At 33.8% G+C, this 22,183-nt stretch overlaps 1 protein-coding gene across 4 annotated transcripts in view; it reads left to right on the forward strand.

The window, feature by feature from the left end:
• The window catches only part of SLK (STE20 like kinase), a 46,683-nt gene that overhangs the window by 18,754 nt on the left and 5,746 nt on the right, over positions 1 to 22,183 (forward strand). For 2 of the 4 annotated variants that reach the window (XM_014065846.2, XM_087725791.1), the window contains exons 10-20: positions 840 to 2,291; positions 9,356 to 9,486; positions 9,749 to 9,872; positions 10,905 to 11,084; positions 12,929 to 13,021; positions 18,245 to 18,355; positions 18,790 to 18,919; positions 19,640 to 19,764; positions 19,871 to 20,059; positions 20,435 to 20,560; positions 21,107 to 21,220. In XM_014065846.2, coding sequence (XP_013921321.2) covers positions 840 to 2,291; positions 9,356 to 9,486; positions 9,749 to 9,872; positions 10,905 to 11,084; positions 12,929 to 13,021; positions 18,245 to 18,355; positions 18,790 to 18,919; positions 19,640 to 19,764; positions 19,871 to 20,059; positions 20,435 to 20,560; positions 21,107 to 21,220 — 2,775 coding nt within the window. The remainder of the gene's footprint in view (positions 1 to 839; positions 2,292 to 9,355; positions 9,487 to 9,748; positions 9,873 to 10,904; positions 11,085 to 12,928; positions 13,022 to 18,244; positions 18,356 to 18,789; positions 18,920 to 19,639; positions 19,765 to 19,870; positions 20,060 to 20,434; positions 20,561 to 21,106; positions 21,221 to 22,183) is intronic. The other 2 variants (XM_014065847.2, XM_014065848.2) reach the window with 2 other exon arrangements.

Consider the following 22,183-nt stretch of genomic DNA (forward strand, 5'->3'; position numbering starts at 1 on the left):
CAAGTAGTTTAAATAGCAAATTGGACCTAGAGCAATTTATAATATGCTGTCATTGGCAACAGTGAATTTCTATTAACAAGTAAACTTGCATACTAAAATAGATTATATTAGTTACATAATATAAATATCTTACACACACACAGTTATATTTATATTAAGTAAATAGTATAATCTATTTATATTATTATTCAATCTACATATATAGGAACATTACAACCTGTATTTTGGAACTTTATTCCGTTCTTCAAACAAGACCAGTTGAGTGTAGGTTGTTGATTTGTTGTTTTGAGTGTTCTGATGGTCTTCCAAACCATAAGAATTTTTACATTTCATTAGCGATAAAATGGCAGGTACAACTTCCAATCATGTTGCAGTTCATCAGAGCTAGTTGAATGGGTGTCCAGTGGTATGACGGATAACCAATAAATTTAATAAATAAAATAAAATGACATATTTTGGTCCCATGTAAGCTGTATGGGTTCTAAGCTGCATTTCCTTTAAGGAAAGTTGCCAAATTCGAAGTGTACAGTGTGCCTATTTATCTATTTATTAAATTTTATACAACCTCCCATCATATTGAAGGCAGATACTGTAATGCAGAAAATTTTAAACGCAATATTTTTTTCTGTATGGTATGCATATAGATTCTCAGATTCAAAGAAAATTTGGATTACAAAAGGTACATATTGGGAAGAAGCTTGTCAGATAATTTGTTCTAATATAAATTATTTATACTGTTATTATAAGTTCTGTATAATCTTAACTTCAGTAATAGGGTGAATATTTAAAATTGAAGTAATTACATGTACAACTAATAATGATTTCAATATCCATTTTAGCAATTACCTGCCAATAAGCGAGCGTCATCTGACCTCAGTATTGCCAGCTCGGAAGAGGATAAGCTTTCACAGAATGCATCTATTCTGGAATCTGTTTCGGAGAGACTAGAGCATTCATCCATGGAAGACACAATTGAAAAAGAAAAGATAAGTATGGAGCCTGGCAGAAATAAAGATGAAGTATTCACAGAAAACACAAGTGATGCCAAGCAGAGCCATACTGAAAAAGGAGAGAATGAATTAGCATTACAATATGCAGTTGAAGAAGCAAAAAAGAGCAAAAATGCGGATCAAAATGTAATATTGAATGAAGACACTATAGCACAAAAAGAAGAAAAGGAAAGCAATACAGTATTATCTATAATAAATGTCAAGCCTGATCTAAAAACAGAAAAAGAAAATGCTTTGTCAAATGAATTATCAGTTGAGAACAGAAATAAAATTAGTCTTGAAATTGAAGCTAGCAGTGCAGAAATTAGAGAAACAATTTCCAAGGAGGCTGATATGCAAGAAGAAAAGCAAAGTTTCATAGTTATCCAGGAAAACAAAGCCATGGAGGAAATGTCAACAGAAAAAAGTAAAGCAATTAAGGAATTACAAGGAAATGAAAAATGTGAAGATGATGTTCTGAAAGAAATTGAAAAGCAGAAATATGAAGCAAATGCCAATATGGAGATGACAGATATAGAGGGATCGTTTGATAAACAGCAGAAACAAATAAAAGACAATACCAGTAGTGCTCAAGAGGGAGGTATTACTACCAAGGTTCAGATCACAGATTCAGTTAAAGTGATTGAAAACAGCCAACAGCCAACAGTGTATATTTCTGAGGATGCTCAGGGACAAATTACTTCTGAACCAACTTTTACTCAGAATGATGTGGATATTGATCAGCAACAGATAGTGGGAGATTATGATGATTCTAACCAGAGAAACACAACAAAGGAAACTGTGGTCAACATTGCAGAAAAAATGGAGGTCATGAAACAGAAGCCAGGATTGAATGATGCTATACATGCTGAAAAACAAAAGAAAACTGAAGAAATCGACACAAAAGATGAGGTTTATGTTGTGCAACCTGGTGATAAATTAGAGATCAGAGCTGAAGAAAACTACAAGAATAATTTTCAAATAAGCACAGATCCTGAGGTGGTTTCCAGTGATTTACCTATTAAAAATCACCTTGGAGATAGTGCAGTGAAACAACCTCTTGAACATGAGGCATCTCCAGTACCAAGTATTAATGTTAGCTGTGTAGAAAATGAGACGGAAAATAAATCAAAGAATCAGAATAATATTGAACATACACAATATCTTGATCCTGAGTCTATTAAAGAAAATGATACAGATTCAGGCACTGGTTCTGCAGCTGATAACAGCAGCATTGATTTAAATTTGTCAATTTCCAACTTCCTCACTAAAAACAAAGATAGTGGATCAATATCTTTACAAGTAAGTGTTGTAATTTAAAATTAAGCCCCATGTGAATTTGAATGAATGCAAATTATAGACTGAGGGTCTCTTCTCTATTTACCATAACTACTTACAAATTTCTATATCATTGTGTCCTTAGAATGTTGCAAATTCTGTATTTCTGCATAGTCATGTTTTCTTCTTTTTTATTGAAAAATTTAAAAAGCTTTTACAATTATTTATCTCCCTCCCCCACCCCCCCACCCAAGCCTATCTCCCCACCCCCACCCCGATTTCCCAGAGAAATACAAGGTATAAAATTTTAACAATCATATTCTAAAATAAACTAAAATAAACTTGGCTTCTTCTTTCATTTGCGCTTTAACTCCTCTTTTGTTAAACTAACTATAAACAAATTATATCATTCCTTTCCCTTTCAGTCATAAGCTATCTGGAATTTCTTAGACTCATATTTATTTTGAATATAGTCAATCCAACTTCTCCACTCCAGTTTGTATTTCTCATCTGAGTGCTCCTTAAGGTATGCTGATATTTTAGCCATCTCTGCTAAGATGGTTACTTTTAATATCCATTCTTGAATAGTAGGCAAATCTTCCTTCTTTCAGTATTCCACCACCAACAGTCTTGCTGTTAGATTAGATTCAAAATCAATTTAGTCTCTATAACAGTACAATCAGTAGTTATGCCTAACAAGAATAACTGCGGGGTAAACTTTATCCTCATTTTAAAAATATTTTGCATAATCCACCATATTTTTATCCAAAATGCTTTAGCCTTTTTGCAAGTCCACCATATATGGTAGTATGTAGCATCAACACAATCACATCTCCAGCATTTAGGTTGCAAATTCGGATACATGCAAGCCAGTTTTTTAGGATCTAAATGCCATCTATAAGACATCTTATAAAAGTTCTCTCTCAGGTTTTGGGCTTGTGTAAATTTTACATTTCTTACCCATATCTTTTCCCATGTATCCAGCATTATTGGTTCTTCAAAATTTTGTGCCCACTTTATCATACAGTCTTTAACTAATTCTGTTTCAGAATCAATTTCTATTAATGCATTATATAGCCTTTTTATATGCCTTTGACTTTGATCCCTGATTTGTTTTAATAGATTGTCCTCATCTTGCATAATACCAGTTTTCTGATCTTTCTGCCATCTGGCCTGTAACTGTCCATACTGAAACCATGTTTGAATTACCTTTTCTTCTTTTAGTACATTCAAGGGTTTTAACTGCAATACACCTCTTTCTATAGTAAGAAGCGGTCTGTATGTAGTTACATCCTGGTTTTGTGCTATACTTATGTTCTCTATTGCATGTCTGGGAATTGCCCACATAGGTATCTTATCATTTAATTTATGTTGATATTTTTCCAGACACGCAATAGAGCATTCCTTAATATATTACTTTTGAAAGTCTTATCCACCTTCTTGTCGTATATCAAATAGGAATGCCAGCCGTATATCAAATCATGCCCCTCGATATTCAGTAATCTATCCTCTGTTAAATTAATCCAATCACTAATTATTGATAAAACTACTGCTTCATAGTATAGTTTTAAATTTGGCATTTTCAAGCCTCCTCTCTCACGTACATCTTGCATAATTTTAAGTTTTATTCTCGGTTTTTTCCCTGCCCAAACAAATTTATTAATGCCCTTCTGCCATTCCAGCAAGTTTGCATCTTTTTTAAGTATTGGTGTCATTTGAAAAAGAAATAATAATTTAGGCATTTTCACTGCTGCTATCCTTCCTAACAAAGACAATTGTAGTTTTTCCCAATTTTTCACCTCTACCTGTATTTTGTGCCATAATGGTTCATAATTATGTTTATATAGCTTCCCATTTAAAGTTGTAATATAAACTCCTAAGTATTTAACCTTATTAACTACCTCACATCCTGTTATTCTTTCTAATTCTTCCCTTTGATTAGTGTTCATATTTTTAACTAGCATCATTGTTTTCCCTAGATTTATTTTAAACCCCGATACTTGACCATATTGATTAATCATATTCATTAAAACCTTGATAGATTTCCCTAGTTGGTTTAAAGTTATAACCAAGTCGTCCTCAAATGCTCGTAATCTATATTCGTGATGTCTAATCTTAATTCCATGTAAATCTTCTGACCCCTGTATTTTATTCAGCAATAACTCCAAGGTTATAATAAACAATAATGGTGATAGGGGGCAACCCTGTCTTGTATCTTTCTCAATTTTAAAAGATTCTGTTAAACTTCCATTGACTATAATTTGTGCTGTTTGTTCCTGATATATTGCCTTGATTGCTTGTAAAAAATACTTTCCAATTTGCATTTTTTGCATTGTTTTCATTAAAAATTGCCAATTAACTCGATCAAATGCTTTCTCTGCGTCTAGAAATATAAGCGCTGCGAGGACTTGGTTATTCTTTCCCAGATACTCCAATATATTAACAATTTGTCTTACATTACTTCTCATTTGTCTCCCTTGTATGAAACCAGTTTGATCATTGTGAATCAGTTGCTGAGTAACCACCATTAACCTATCCGCTAGTATTTCAGCAAAGATTTTGTAATCTGTGTTGAGTAATGATATAGGCCTGTAGTTTTTTTGCTGAGTAAGATCTTGGTCTTCTTTGGGTATCAAGGAGATAAAAACTGTTCTCCAAGATGGGGGTACCTTCCCTTCCATTTGGATTTTGTTAAATAATTCCTTAAAGGGTTCTACCATTTCTAATTGTAAATTTTTATAGTAAACCGCTGTCAAACCATCTGTGCCCCGGTGCTTTCCCTGCCTTTAACTATTTAATTACCTGGAGGATTTCCCCCAAGCTTGTTGGTTGGTTCAATCTCTCCCTATGCTCTTCCTTAACTATAGGTATTTTTTCTTTGTCCAAGTATCTATCTATATCTAAGCCTTGTATTTTGTCACCCTTGTACAATCCTGTGAAAAATTCAAGGAAGGCCTTTTGGATCATGTCCTGTTGATAAACTTCCTTACCTTTGTAATATATTTTTTGTATAATACAAGATTTTTGCTTCTTCCTGGTCATGTATGCTAGCCATCTACCTGGCTTATTTGCATTGCAATAAGTGTTATGTTTAGCATATAGCAAGTTAGTAGCCACCTGATCTGACATCAGCATATTGAATTGTGCTCGTAATAAAGCAATTGCCTCTTTTTATCTTCTTATCTCCTGGGTTTGATATTAACTCCTGCTCTTTCTGCTTAATCTCTTCCTCTAGTTCCTTTCTTTTCCCCCCTGTCTTTGTCTATGTAATTTATTTAAATTTATTAGGATTCCTCTTATATACGCTTTGCTTGCATCCCAAACCATTTCCATAGATGTACCCTTATTCATATTAAAAACAAAATATTCTCTCAGCAATTTTTTACATTCATTGACATTTTTCTCATAGCTAAATAAATTTTCACTTAGCCTCCAACCCCTTTTAGATTCCTTCCCATGTTCCAATCCCATCCAAACTGGGTTATGATCTGTTAAGGCTCTGGAACATATCTTGGTCTTCTTTACCTTAGAAAACAGATCATTTGTGGTCAATATAAAATCAATCCTAGAGAAAGATTGATGTCTATCAGAAAAGAATGTAAAGTCCTGTTCTTTAGGATTCCTTTCTCGCTAAATATCTCTAAGCTCAAGATTATCCATCATGTCAAAAAAAGACAGGTAATTTCGCACGTGTTTGACTATTTTGCGAAGACCCTTCTTATCTTTCTTGGTATCCAAAACTCCATTCCAATCACCTATTAGTATACAAGATCTATAGTCCCACTGTATTACCTTGGAGCATCTTGTAAAATGTGTCTTGTTGTTGATTGGGAGCATATACTCCTATTAAAAGTATCTTTTTCCCTTCTAGTAATAGTTCTATTGCGATATATCTTCCTTGAGAGTCTGCTTCAATTAGATCAGCTTTCATATCCTTTCTCAGGTATATAACTATACCGTTTTTCTTCTCTGGGGCGGAGGCTACAAAATGTTGTCCAAGTCTTGCGTTTATCAAATATTTCTGGTCATTTGTTCTAATATGTGTTTCTTGCAGGCAAATTATATCATTCTTAAACTGTTTCAAATAATGGTTTATTTTCTTCCTTTTCTGAGGTGAGTTTAAGCCATTGACGTTCCAGATTAGGAATTTAGTTATCATCTTTAGCTCCCTGAAGCTTTTTAAGAGCCATCTCAAAATCCTGTAGTTTGGTTTTCGGCCTAGCTCTTCCCACCGCTTCTGAGCTGAAATCAGTGGCTTCCTTAGCCACTATGTAAGCTTGTTGTAGAGCTTGTTGTTTCTTTAATTCTTGTTCCATACGTCTAGTAACCGCTCAGGTTTGTCTTTGCTCCTTGGCTCCTTCTAGTTCCACCAGGTGGGTCTGAACTTGGTCCACCTGTAATGATCCTTGATATCTTGCTGTCCTGTCTGTCCTTCTTGCTCCCCTTGTCTGGGTTCTGGAGATGGGGGTGACCAGCCTTTGGTCCATTGCTGTAAAAATCTCTAGCCTTCCAAACTGAGTTAAGACGATATCTTTGTCCCAAGTAGTTGACCACTAATCTGGCTGGAGCTTCCCATCTGAACTGTAACTGGCAGTTCTTAAGTTCTTCCACTAGAAATGCATAGTCTTTTCTGGATCTCAACATTTTGGGTGGGATTTCCTTCAAAACTGTCACATCCTGGCCCGCAATCTGCAACTTGGTTTTGTAAGACTCTTGTAGTATCAAATTCCTCACATCCCTTGTGGCAAAATACACTGCAATGTCTCTTGGGAGTTATTTCTGTCTAGAAATCCATGAATTAACACAATATATCTTGTCTATTTGCCAGTCAAAGTCTCCTCCCAACCGGCCCATCAGTTGGTCAAGGGCTTCAGAGAAAATCTCCTTCAGATTTTCTTGATGTTTCTCTTTGAGGCCCCTTAGCCTTAAAGCAAATTCCATCTGCCTATACTGCAGCATTGTGATTTCATTTTCTGCATCGTTAATCTTGCCTTGGACCGCATCCATCTTAGTTTCCAAATTAATATTAGATTCATTAACATCTTCCACTTTGTCGTCAAGTATAGATACATGGCCAGATAAGCATTTAAAAACTTCTAAAATATCTTCTCTGATTTGTTGATTATGAATCTGCACCATTCCTAACACCTCCTCTGACATCTCCTTAAAAGCAGCAGAAACCTTTTCCTGCATTTTAATTTCCATCACAGCTGCATGGTCTTTTAAAGCATCATTTAAAACTCTTTGCAATATTTCTTGAGTCAGAGGTTCTCCAGCAGAAGAGAACCTTCTTGGGGGGTGTTGGGGGGGCAGCAAAGACTGTAATTTAGTTGTTGGAGCAGGGGAGCTCCCTGCACTCTTTGAAGTTATAATTGGTTTAACTTGCTTGGACGCCATTTCCTCAGTACAGACCGCTTGTTCCAATTATTACTCTAATAAATCACTGCTGATTTAATGATCTGTAAGTAATTTAACTCTGTGGTAGATTACAACATTACAGCGTAACCCCACTTTCAAAGCTCTTCGGCGCAATCTTTTTTCTTTCTGCCACGTAGTTTAATAGAAGGAATTTTTAGAAAAATGGAGTTAAAGCCTGTTAATACACACAATTGAAAGTTCTCCGGTATTCCTCTGCCTGTCTTGGATTCAGGTCTAAATCAATCATTGAACAAGGGGTGGACACATGTCTTTGTTTCTGCCAAAAGGCAGAATGAGTCCCGGACACGGAGTTTCACTGGGTTGCAGGGGAGTTCGATAGCAATAGCAATAGCAGTTAGACTTATATACCGCTTCATAGGGCTTTCAGCCCTCTCTAAGCGGTTTACAGAGTCAGCATATCGCCCCCACAGTCTGGGTCCTCATTTCAGCCACCTCGGAAGGATGGAAGGCTGAGTCAACCTTGAGCCGGTGAGATTAGAACCGCTGAACTGCAGATAACAAGTCAGCTGAAGTGGCCTGCAGGACTGCACCCTAACCACTGCGCCACACCTTCCACTCCCCAGATTTATCTCCTGGGGGAGGTTAGTGGAGCACTTCCCAAGCTCAGCTGCTCACCCCTCCTTCTTTGCCCGAAGAAGAGGTAATCAATCTGTCAAACAGCTGATAGATGCTGTTTAGACAGCTTAACACAGTCACAGGGCTGGAGCTCCTGAAAAAAGCAGCTCTTCAGACGCCTTGCCCAAACCAGAAGTCCGTCATGTTTTCTTCTAATGCTGTATATCAATTACATGTCTCTTAGTCCAAATGTTTGTATGATACTTTATGTAAAAATGAATTCTGAATATGGAAAGAATTACTGTACTACAAAAATATAAAGGCTACAGTTCCAATCATAATTAGTTTAGTCTATTATCAGACAATGTATGGTGTAATCTGTATATAATGTCTCTTTGTGGTAATATTCGAATTTTAATTTCTCCTGTAAAATGGAGATTTGATTATCTACATACATAGATGTCCCTGTAGTCTGAATCAGCAGTGTTATGGAAACGGCAGAAACTGAGTGAGAAGTAGCAAGCAAAGTAAACTAAAAGAAATAGATAAGAGAACAGATATAACTGAATCAACTTATGCCTTTACCATACCTACTTCCTCATATCCTTCCATCCTTGCAAGTATTCTTCCTGCTGTGTTCATATGTTAATTTATACTCTCCTTTTTCTTTTTTTTAAAGTTCTTGCCTCTGTCTTTTTGAAGATTTTAGCAAGTCCATCCAATCACAACTTACTTGGTTTTTCTTTTCCTCTTAGCTTGTTCATTCTTCCTTCATATGTTTAATTTGCAGTTTCACTCTCATTCATTATTTCTCTGTGACCATTAGAAGATTTACCTAATAAGTCATATAGCTAGCTAATAGTCGATATTTATACGGGTTGATACAGGTATTTTACTGTACATAGTAATTATTTAAGAAATTATTGCCATCTTAATTCATATTTCCAGAAATATAAAGACAGGAAAAATGAATTTCCTTAAAGGAAATATATTAAATATATTAAAAAAGATTTTACTTAATCTTGGTTATAAAAAGAATAGATTGAGACCATATTTTTAAGAGATCAAGAAATAATGTGTTATCTTTTATTTAGGAAACCAAAAGACATAAGAAGACTTTAAAGAAAACTCGGAAATTCATTATTGATGGTGTAGAAGTAAGTGTGACTACTTCAAAAATAGTCACTGACAGTGATTCTAAAAGTGAAGAACTTCGGTATCTTCGGTGAGTTTTAAAATATCCATTTCAAATGAGAAATAATCCTTATCTCTAATACATATCACATATGGACTCACAGATACAGAAATATGCACGTACAATATACAGTGGACTGTATTAGACTGTAAGAAACAATTTGCATTGTCTCAAGTCTTATAAAATTCAGTAGTTCAATTCCACTCCTCGTATTGGTCATATTATTTCAGAATTCTAATTTCACTTTGGTTACTGATGACTCTAAAATTACTTCCCTCTTCCTTAATGCCAGCCGTCAAGAATTACGGGAGCTACGCCTTCTCCAAAAAGAAGAACAACGAGCTCAGCAGCAACTCAGTCATAAGCTATTACAACAACGAGAACAGATGTTTAGGCGCTTTGAACAGGAAATGACAGTAAGATTCCAGTTTCCTGCTGCTATTATATTTTTGGGCAAGCTCAACATTTTCTGTTTAGTGCTCTGTGATGAAACAGTAGATTATGACATTCCACTAAAGTAAAGAATTAATTATGCCTCCTTATAAAGGGCAGGAAATCTAATTGGTAGGGGAAAAGGAATGGAAAAAGAGATAATTACAATGAAAGGAATAAAATACAAGTAGGCCTTGTGATAAAGTAAATGTTGTTTTGAAAATAAGCACAGGGTTTGTATTTCTAAAGAACTTATATCCAATATTATCTGTTCATACAGCGCTACAGCTAAACAGAGTCTTAATTTTTAAGAAGAAGTGGTTCTTAAATGAAAGTAGGAACATAATAATATGCATTATTACTACACTTCATCTGATACATGCCACAGGAAAAGTGTTGATAAAAGAGAAGATAATATCAGTATTATAAAAACTAGGGTAAATGTAGCAAGATACATTTCTTTAATAATATAAAAACGATAGCATTTTTATCTTAAAAATAAATTTAGAAATACCCAACTCATGACCAAACAAGTACTGTTGTCATAAATATTTTAGCTGTGTGATTTTAAAATTGGGGGGGGGGAGGAAATAAAACCATTTCAGAATTGCTTGACCTTAAAGAAGAAATGTATGTTTTTGCATTTAATATTCTCCGTCTTTCTGAGTAAGAGATTTACTTCTGCTGATTCAATTCTAAATATACTAATAGTTTCAGCAAAATCGAGAAGCATTTTTTATTAGAATCACTGTTTTCTTGAATTTAAGTACTTGAATTTAATTACTTATACAAATGAGTTAAGGTAGACAAAAATGCCTTGTTAACAGATGGTGTTCTCTCCCCTTCCACTACAATCTATCACTTAATAAACATTTTACAAATTTAATGAAGGATTCAAGCAGTTACCAGAGATTACTATTTTTCATGAGATTCTTCTGTTTTGCCTTAATACTTCTCTCAGAAGAGTATATTGTTCACTCAGATAATCAGTGAAAATAATGCTATTATTTTTTTAGAGCAAGAAGCGGCAATTTGACCAGGAAATTGAAAACCTAGAAAAACAGCAAAAACAGACAATAGAGCGCTTAGAACAGGAACATACAAATCGTTTACGTGATGAAGCTAAGCGCATCAAAGCAGAACAAGAAAAAGAATTATCCAAGTTTCAAAACATGTTGAAAAACAAAAAGAAAGAGGTAAAGCCTTTAAATAATTTCGAAAATATGGTGAATGTTTTTGGCCTCAGTGATGTTTACATTTTCATTCCATAATTATGCATACATACTAAATGCACACTTAGGGTCTGCAACACCTTATTTTCAGTAATAAATTATAATGGGCTTCACTGTATATTTGGAGTAGTAAAAAGTATTATTTAGTCAAGACCTTTGATAGAATTTTTGTGTATGTTATCCATTCAGAATAATTGCTAGAACTGTTTGCAGAGAGATTTTGCACATGTGCTTTTATGAAAATTGCACATGGCTAATTATTAAGATTTTTTCAATTGGCTGCTTTATAACATAATCACAAGTAAAAGTCATGGAGACTTTCATGAAATACATCATAACAGATTTTTTAAAATTTTGTGCATGTGTAAGCAGAAGGATGATCTTTATATCAGAAGAATCAAGAATAATGTGCTGTAGAACACTGGTTTTTTTTCTCAGATTACCCTACATACAATATAAAACAGTTTTACATTTCAAAATGATTGTGGTAGAAAAACTGCAGTATTGATATTTCTGCATGAAATAAAAAAGGGGTTGTTATGCAGTATGTTACTAGGATAAGTTTAAAAATTGAAATAGTGGTTAAATTTACCATTTTGGTTTTATTTGGATCTAATCCAGTTTAAATGGTAAGAAATTCTCTGGCTAAGCAACTTAAAACTCAGTATTTGAATATATTGTTCCTTACTTAAAAGGAGGCCAAAATTATGCAAAATGAAGGAATTATTTCTCAGGTCTTATTTTCTCAATTTTTGTTGATTGTCTGACATTAATATTTCACTTTTTATTACCATTTTTGACAAAAGCATTTCTGTCCTCCAAAATCCCTCCAGCTTGATGATTACTAGGCTATTATATTATTACCTGCAGAAAATAATACTGTATAATCACAGCAGAAATTTCTTGACCCTCTGTTTTGATATATTTTATTTATTATTTGTTTAGATTACATTGTTCTTAGACTAACTTTGATATTATTACAATACTATTACATCTAGTTGTTTTTAAAAATGGTATAATATTAACTTCTTTCTTTTGCTAAATTTCTTGCACTTTGAGTCTCTAATGGTGATTGGATCTCAAAGGGGAAAGCTGGTTAAAGTTTTAATATACTCACAGCAACAGGAATAGCATGTGGTGATTTGGGCTTTATTTCCTATGTATGCTTTATGTTTTAAAAATAGTCATTTAATCTTGGATAGCTAGACAGTCCATTCATCAGAAGTATTTTAATTTGGTTTCTATACTGAATAAAGGGTTGGGCTTGATGGCCTCCAGGGTCTTTTTAGCTCCAGTATAAAATTGAATATTTGATTTATTTTTCCAATGACATGTGACTATCACTTTTGAGATGATCATAGCTTTTCATACAAGTTGTTCTTTTAACAACTACTGTCTGTACTTTTATATGACAAGTGCAGAGGTAGCTGCTCTTGTGTTGTTTTATTCCATATGTTTTATTATTTGGAAAAACAAAATTCTTTTTATTGTCATTTCAAAAAGCTTTATTTTAATGACTGTCTCTACTGCATAAAAATTGATTATGGAAGCAGTTTATTAGTACTCGGGTGCAAATAGAAATTAGTTGTTGGGCTGCTATTGGCATGTCACTTTTTTCTGGAATGCAATCAATAAGTACTTCGTGCATGTACACTTCTTCCTCCATTTTCTCACAAACTAATTCTTCTGGCTTTGCATGCATTTGTAACATCCTCTGAATGCTTATTGCTCCTCTTCATTCACCATAAATGCTTGCTGTGGAGAAAAAGGGTTATTTTCCCCACATTCTGCATGCTTGTGCACTATAGGTTTTTAATGAAGTGGAGAAAGCACCAAAAGAGCTGAGAAAAGAGCTCATGAAACGCAAGAAAGAGGAGCTTACTCAAACCCAGCATGCTCAGGTAACCATAGCAGCTTCCTGCTTCTAAATCCCCCAAACCAGCTTTGTTCGCATTGCTTTAATAGTTTGGTAATGATTGGGCATTTCTCCCTCTGAAAGAATCTATTCATTGGTAGAGATTTCTTAGAATCCAGAACTGCAGATGAAAGGGTATTAGATTTTAATGTTAAAATCAATGTAAAAATGTTTCTATTTAAGAAATACATAGTTATTTATAGAATAGCATCCAAAGTAATTAAATTTCAGTTTATGTTGTATATTAAAATGTCTGATGTATACTTTACATCTGCTTTAACTGAAGCTTGTAATATCAAAAATAATGGAAAGGTAATTGTTATGATTTTGCTTACCTTTTAAAAAAAATATCACTGAAATCTATAATGCCAGACAGTGACTCTGGTGTTAATTAGGTGAATATTTATGAACAAGATAATCAAAGCTTTCTTCCAAATATACTGCTGTACATGGTGTATTTCAATATTTTTACTGTTTGAAACAAAATTTGCATTGAGCTTGCTGTATCTGTAGTTGAACTTTTGATGTTAAATGGTAGCTAATATCATTAACTTTTAATTTTGAAGAATACTTCTGATACAATAATATGCAATTAGAGTGTAGCTGGTTGGCATACACATATAGGACAATGGTAGCTTGGGCTGCACTGGTTCCAATGAGAGAAGTCCTGAATCTTTTTTCCATAATCCTGGTGTCAAAATTCCCGGAGGCAACTGATTATATTATGCTACCAATTTGTCAGTAAGAAGGCAAACAGCAATCTCTTCAGTTATTTGATCTCTCAGGGAATAATTTGCCAAAGACTAGAGTTCCTTTTTGTAGATTGAGCACCGCTAGCCCATGAAATTATTATATACAGCAAGGTTGAGAGTGTTAAAAATAAAACAGGAAAGGAATGAACAGTTCCTTTCTGAAGACTAAGGTTCTAGTCAGTTGCTGGAAACCCTAACTCTTAACACAAGCAAATACCTCAGGAAAATTCACAGATGGATGGAGGAAATCTGAATAATTGCAAATCTGTAATCTAAAACACAATCTGCACTGCCGCTGCCTTCATAGATCGTAGTATGAGGTCCACATCCACTAGATTCTAGTGTGGCTTCTGTTGGCTACAAACATTATCTGGTTGGATAGGTCACCAGATGTTCTTTTCATCCTTGCAACATCTGGACATCTCAAAGTGGATTTTCTCTATATGCATTACATAGACCAATATGATGTTTAAGTTTATATTTCATTATTTATGTTACTTAGTAAATAGTGGAGGAAAAAAATAACAGTAGGATCATAATATTAAATAATGATATAGCAAAACTTATATGTGACCCAATTCTCCATGATTCTGGGTGGCTGCCAAAAAACCAGAGAAATTTCAATAAAATCAATACATGATTTAAAAGAACAATAAAAGATAGCAAATGCAATGAAATGAAGGATCTCCTTCTCCATTTCTAAAATTTCTAAAAACTTGAAAAGAGTATGAAGACCTGTTGAACAACCGTGTATTCAGTGTTCTAAACAACAGGGATTGAGGGGATGATAACCATAAAAAACACTAAAGTATTTAGAGCAAGATAGAGAAAACTTAGGCATTGCTAAATTGCTGAAGCTTTCCATCCCATCCATCTAGCAGAATCTTGCTTTTAATAGGCAATTTTTTTCATAACAGTGTATCATACCTTTTCCCAAACTTTACCAATCATACTTTTCCATAGATGGTGTATTTGGTAAGTGTCCTTTTTGTGTGACTGTCTTATAATTGCAGTCCTTAAATTATTAGGAAAAAAAAATCTTTTAACACAGCAAGTGAAGTTACAGGGTGTGACTGAGAATGGGTTATTGAGTATTAGGTATAGAAAATTAAAGAGTGATGATGATTCTTTTTTTCTCATTTAGTCTGTGATTGGTGCCTACATGCATAAATGCTCAATTGAGACAATAAGTATAAACAGTGATTCAGAAATACTGTATTATAAATAAAGATGAATTATTGTTACAATAGTGTCTGGTAAAGAGGTAGTTGCTGAAGTTGTAAGTTCTTTTGATGTTTTGCTTCTGTGTAGTGTGGAAATGCTTTGTCTGTGGTTATTTTCACACGGGAAGTACATTGTATTCTGCTCCACAGGCCATTGCTCAGGTTATGATTCAGTCATTTCAGTTGTCCTCATCTGCTCTCTTCAATGCAGTAATGCAGGATGTAAGTTTATATAACCCTCCCATAAAAAGCATATGACCTCTGTCGTGTTGGCTTTCTTTTTTTTCCTCTTACATACATGTGCTGTTAAATTATTTTTATTTAAATTACTATATAAAACATTATTAATGTGCACGAAGAAATTAATAGAACAAATTAGATCAATTTTCAGCACATGTGTAAAACTGAGTTATTGTTGTTCCCTCTGTGTGTTGTAAAACTTGGCTGTTCTTCAGAGTGCTTTTAGATATAATTTGACAGTGCATTTTCCTTCTTTACCTAATAACAGTTCTCTTACTGTTTGATTATAGGACAAAGAAATGCCTTTATTCCCACCTTCTTTTTTGGTAATTTTTCCACCCTTCCTATTAGTATTTAGAGGTTTAAGAAGGGCTTGCATCTTATCTATATATTTCTTTGCAATGTAAAATTTTGATATGGCCTTTTATTATTGAGCTTTAAAAACATTGCATACCTTATAGGCAATCCCTCTGTTAGTATTAGATAGTTGCATTTATGCAGTCATTGATCTTCTCTAAATAACAAACAGGTGATCATAAAGTTCTTTTTTTCTGAAGAAGTTTAGAAGTTCTGCTAATTATTTATTTGCAGAACTATCTAGTAGATAATGATTATATTTTGATGACATTTACATGTTCAAATATTTTGCTTAAATACTTTTAAACTATTATGGAGACGTCAAACAAGAGAACTGTAAGGTAAAAGAAGTAGCCTTTTTGTGTTAAGTAATTTCGGTTTCAAGTTCTGGTTTGCATTCAGGTTCTACATCTCTTTGCTTTCCATTATTCCATGGCACTGTGTTGCCAATTGTGTTTATTGATCCAGAAACATTACAGATTCCTTTAATACGCAGGAATATTTTTAGATAAGCTACACAAAAAGCAAGGGTAATAATTTCATATGAAGTATGGGTGGAAACTTTTCCGACGTCTGTTTCTTATCCATTTCTAGTTGTTGGTGGAATAGCTTTGTAGTAACATTTCACAGGAATGGCATAATTTTTCTGTGGCAGTCTGAGAAATTATGATATTTGTCTGGGAAATCCCCTATATATTTTCACAGATATTTTTGAGGATAAGGTCCAAGAAATATAAATGATTTTTTAAAAAGATGTTAAATTTTAACATTTTCTTAGAGTTATATAAAAATGAAGGCAAAATTTCACAAATCATTTTTAGTTGTTAAAGCAGTAGTTCAAACTCAAGGCCCACAGGCTGGATCCGACCCGCAGGGATATGGCCCTCAGGGCCACCCTGGAAACAGCGAAGGACCGGCCTGCAGTGCCTCTGCCAGCAAATACATAGCTCAGGAGGACTGTTTTCACTGGCAGAGAGTTGCAGAGGTCATTGCAGTTGAAAACGGAGCTTGGGAATCTGTTTTCGCTAGCAGAGCACTCTGGCCACCATAGGTGCCCCACAACATGAGTGATGTTGAGCTAGCCATTCCCCCCCCCCCCCCAACACAACTCTGATGTAACCCTCAATGAAATTGAGTTTGACACCTCTGTATTAAAGTATTAGTCTGGATAGTTGCTGAAGAAAACTAACCAGAATGAGCAAGTATAATTTAAAAGCCTGTTCAGTGATAGTTCTTTTTCTATGACAATGAGCGTCACCCAGAGTTGCATTCCAGTTAAGTGCCGCTGGCACTAGGCAATACAATGAAAGCTCTGCAAACTCATTCTAATGTTTCTATAACTGACGTGTTCTGTAATTTGGTTTGTGACCTAAGACACTCCCGTAGATTGAGACTCGTAAGTTAGCTCTGAGAAGAGAGAAACATTTCCAAAATAACTGGCAAAAATTATAGAAACTTCAGGGGAAAGGAAGTTTCTAAGTTTCCATAGCACATTTCATACCTTACATTAAAATATTGTGATTATATTTTTGAATATTTGCAATGTAAATGAAGTATTGATGTGCAAATACTGGACATTTTAATTTGTTTGTGTTCTGTTGGTTTATTAGTAATTTCAGGTTTATATTTTGACTTGGATTATCTTTGTTGTTTCTAGACTTAGATTATTTCTTTTAATATCTGTACCATCTTTAAATGCTATATAATTTCACAAAGTGTTTTCAATTTAAAATATTGAGTTCAGATACATTTCTGAATCAAAAACTTGTAGTTATGTGCTAGGTTTTGGAATATTTGGAAATCTAATTAACTATACATTATCCCACATATTATACATGTTTATAAGCCATTATATAGATCAGGGGATTGCATCATAGGCTGTATTGTGACATATTGGGCCATATTGCGATGTATTGGGATGTTTTTGCCTTTCCGGAGCTGGGATAGGCATGGCCTGCGCAGGCTGTATTTGGCATGCAGGCTGCCAGTTTGACAAGCCTGATATAGATGTTTTAAATAGTTTAAAATCCTGAGGATTTTTTAAAGTTTGTTTTTCATATGAATTGTATTCATATGAAGCACAAATCTATTTTTGTTTTAAGGTACATTTCTTACTTTTTCTGAAAACGTCTTAAATGATCCCAGTTCTTTAATTACTATTAAATACTGTGTATAATAATGTCACAGCACTATATTTCCAGGGATTAACTACTTGCTAATATTATTAATGGATGCCAAATCACACTTTGGGAAAACATTGTAAGTCCTATAAACTTCTTATACAGGCCCTGGAACAATTCTGTTTTCTTAAGACTCATAAAATTGCTACTTTCTCAGCTTCTTCTGCAGTTATCCACAAAAATAACCACCTGAAGACTTTCAGGGTAAAAGGCTGAATTGATCTCAATAAACCTGTTGTGGAGCAGGACTCATTTTTAGTTCATCCCAATTTTTATTGGTCATATCTTCTTTCATCTACCATACCAATTAAAAATTAGTTTAATTGGTAACTGAAAGCTATAAACACTTGTGTAACATTTTAATAATAATGTTATATGTGAAAACTGAATTAGTTCATTGTATGAGAAAACTTAATTAGTCCATTGCTACAAATTTTCAATTTGTGTTTTTCTTTAGCCATATGCCTTCATGAAGCAATTTGCTTGTAAAACCTACAAATACATCAAATGGATTTTAGAGAAATTATTGATTTGGAGAGGAAGAATTAAATTTAACAAGTCATTAAGTGTAAGTGTATGTATCTTCCTCCATCCATCCATTTCCATCTATTGGATTGGGTGTTGCAGCTTTAGTATATGCAGGAAGCCTTCTGAAAACTGAGGTTATTTGAAGCATTGAACTGTAACTTGTAGCATCCATCATGCTTCTCACTGCAGACTGCAAGTTGCAAAATCTGAAAGGTTCAGCACACCTTCTATAAAATATTAATTAGCCTTTAGATAAAATGATGAGTCTGAATCTTAGAAGCACACATTCATAGCCCCTTTATTTATGAAACTGTTAGGTGGCCCTCTGGGTATTCTTAATGTCTTTCTGTTAGTGTACCTCTCCTTACACAATGCTTTTTTGAGACTTCAGTGCTACTTGAAGCTACTGTGGGATGCAAATCAACATTCCTTTGAACTCTGTGTGATTACTGAATTTGGACTCATTTTTAACAGGAGCAAGAGTTTGTGCAGAAACAACAACAAGAACTGGATGCATCATTAAAAAAAATAATTCAGCAGCAGAAAGTAGAGCTGGCAACCATTGAACGAGATTGTCTTAATAACAAGCAGCAACTCATGAGAGGTATTTCTTCTTTTTTCTCATAGTTGAACTGAGCCTTTATGAGTTCATAGTAGGATTAGGGGCTCTATCCATCATGTATTGCTGAAAAGTAAACCCCATGAAAATGAGTAAGAATATTTATGGACTGACATCCTAAATTTCTGTCTGTTTGATACAAGGGGGAAACCAGGAAAGACTGTAACTGAACTTTAAATAAAATTCATTCAAATGGAAGTCCTCATTCCAAAACAGAAAAAAGTGATATACAAAATCCTCTTTCAAGGCCATTTTGTTATATGCCGAATATACAGGTGTGTCAATTCAAGTCTTTGTTGGAAAATATATTGGAAACAATTCCTTCTTTTTTTTAAAAAAATCTTTATTGGTTATACATTTTTTAATAAGACATACAAATACAGCTTTAAACATACAAACCTCCCCCTCCCCCAGTGACAGTCGTTCATAGCCCAACATTTTTTCTTCCTAATTATTTAGCCTCTAACCAGCATCTTCTTGTTACAAAATTCAGGGATCTATTACAATACCCACATTCACTTTTAGTTTTCATTGTTAACAGCTTCCTTCTTAACTTAATACCACTACAGTATTTTACTTGGGCTTTTAGAATTTTTAGAATTTTAGAATTTTCATTAATTAAATCACTGTATGAAGTACAGAAGTTGCAGAAGACCTGTTTTGGACCTGTTTTCTCAGTCTCAGAAGCCATTTTTTCCATTCTAGCCAGGGAAGCTGCAATATGGGAACTTGAAGAGCGACACTTGCAAGAAAAACATCAGCTGCTGAAACAGCAGTTGAAGGATCAGTACTTCATGCAGAGACACCAGCTGCTTAAACGGCATGAAAAAGTTAGTGCAATTTTAATTTGGTTTTTTTTTAACCTAATGCTCAGGAAGGTACCTTTAGTATTTAGCTGGCATTCCTTTTATTAATGGACATTTATCTGTTTTTAAGGAAACTGAGCAAATGCAGAGATACAACCAACGACTGATTGAAGAGTTGAAAAACAAACATACTCAGGAAAAAGCTCGGTTGCCCAAAATCCAGCGTAGTGAAGCCAAAACAAGAATGGCCATGTTTAAGAAAAGCCTCAGAATTAACTCTTCAAGCACTCCAGACCAAGATCGTGAAAAGATCAAGCAGGTAAGAAGTAATAATATTGATTTAAATTTAAATTATCTTTATCTGTGAGAGTATACGTTCTGTGAAACAATCTTCTCCAGAGTTGAAAAGTTATTACATTTAATCTAATAGCTATTTCTATGAAACTCTTGACTCCTTTGACAGTTTGAATGAATTTGGAACAGTTAACCATTGAAGATATGGAACGTTATAAGTTTGATCATTTATGAAAATTGCAAGGTACTATAATGTGTACCCAAATTACCAGAAATTGTTTTGTAAATAGCATGTAACAGATGCATGTTATTATTATACTGTATATTATGTATCATGTGTATGTGGTTAAATATAAAAGTAGTAAGTCTTATTTTAATTTAAATTCCATTTTTGTACAAGTTTGCTGTTCAAGAAGAAAAGAGGCAAAAAAATGAAAGATTGGCTCAACTTCAGAAACATGAAAATCAAATGCGAGATCTTCAATTGCAATGTGAAGCTAACATTAGAGAATTACATCAGCTGCAGGTCAGTTATATAAAATGTTGATTGATTTATAGTATAGAATTGTACTGTCGTATATTGTGCATGGAATAGTTTTTAAATATTATACATCTATAGTGTCATTTATGTTACTTGTTTACATGAAACACTCCTATTTGAAAAAGGGCTTTTGCAATACTCATCTAACAGTTAACCTGGGAATAAACATATTATCTTAAAGCAATAATTCTATGCCACTATTTTCCCAAAGAAATGTGAAAGTAGTCAATAAACCATAGTATTAAGCAGTACCTAAAAACTCATAATCTGAATGTCACCTCTCATGCACCTCTTGCTGCATTAGTGTTTTAGATTATTTCTAATAGAGTGCTAAACTCATGTAACTCTACTTTGTATTACATTTCGATTTAAAATAGTGACAACTGATTTTCCAGTGACTTGATTCTCACTGTGGTCTGAATGGCAGGAACATCCAGACTAAACCTAATTTAAAAAATTAAGTCAGCATATACCTGTAACCAAATGGCTATACCATCCGGTTTGATTTACTAAATGATATCCCATTTGCAGAATGAGAAATGCCATCTACTGGTCGAACATGAGACTCAAAAATTAAAAGAGTTGGATGAAGAACATAGCCAAGAGCTTAAAGAATGGAGAGAGAAACTAAGACCAAGGAAGAAGGTAAAACTTCAAATTGGGAAATACAGAAATCTAAACAAAATGTTATATCTTGAAGAGAAGTATTTAGAAAAGAATAAGAGAGTTGGATGGGACCTTGGAGATCTAAAACCCTGCTTAGGCAGGAAACCCAACATCATTTCAGATAAATGATTTGTTTTTCTATATAATGATCCAGTGTGTTTTGATACTTTGATTCAGAATCTTACTAGGAAAAGTGCACATTTTTATAGTTACATACTTGTGCAAATGTTGAAATACTATATCAGATAGATAGATAGATAGATGATAGATAGATAGATAGATAGATAGATAGATAGATAGATAGATAGCATAGATAGATAGCATAGATAGCATAGATAGCATAGAAGCTACAGAAAAGGCAGATTAAAAATATTTTCTGCTGAATATTAATAGTAAACAGTATGATAAAATTAGAATAATTAGGTACATTTAAGTAAACAAAAATATTCTGCATTTCTTACATGAAGCTTATCCTTGTCATACAGTGTAAAGTTTCACACATGATATTAATAATTTGTTTACTAAACATGCAATTGGCCATGGACAGCCTATACAAAGCCCTGGTTAGCAATCCATTTTTTAAGTAGAGAGGTTGCAAGAGATCTCTTTTATATAATGTCAGAGCTTAAGTCATTTAACAAATTTAGTTGCTCATCAATATTTGACTATTTTGGTTTCTGTGTGGTTATCAGTAGTTCAGACTCCTTTCTTTAGGAATTGTTTTTATAAATTATTAGTTATTTTTACCTTTATATTTTTTGTGGTAATTGAACTACAAATTCATATTAGAATCTTGAGAAAAATAAGGAAAGACTTTGTAAGGGAACTGGGGAGGGTAAGCTAGCTTTGCAGATTATGTCTAAGTATTTAGATAATCAGGTATATTAGAATATAAGGATATTTTGTGTAAATATAAATAAATACATACATACCTGTGTGTCA

This window comes from Thamnophis sirtalis, unplaced genomic scaffold, assembly GCF_051295495.1.
Source record: "Thamnophis sirtalis isolate CommonGarterSnake01/CBP01778 unplaced genomic scaffold, rThaSir2_p1.2 scaffold_11, whole genome shotgun sequence".
Classification (NCBI taxonomy): domain Eukaryota; kingdom Metazoa; phylum Chordata; class Lepidosauria; order Squamata; family Natricidae; genus Thamnophis; species Thamnophis sirtalis.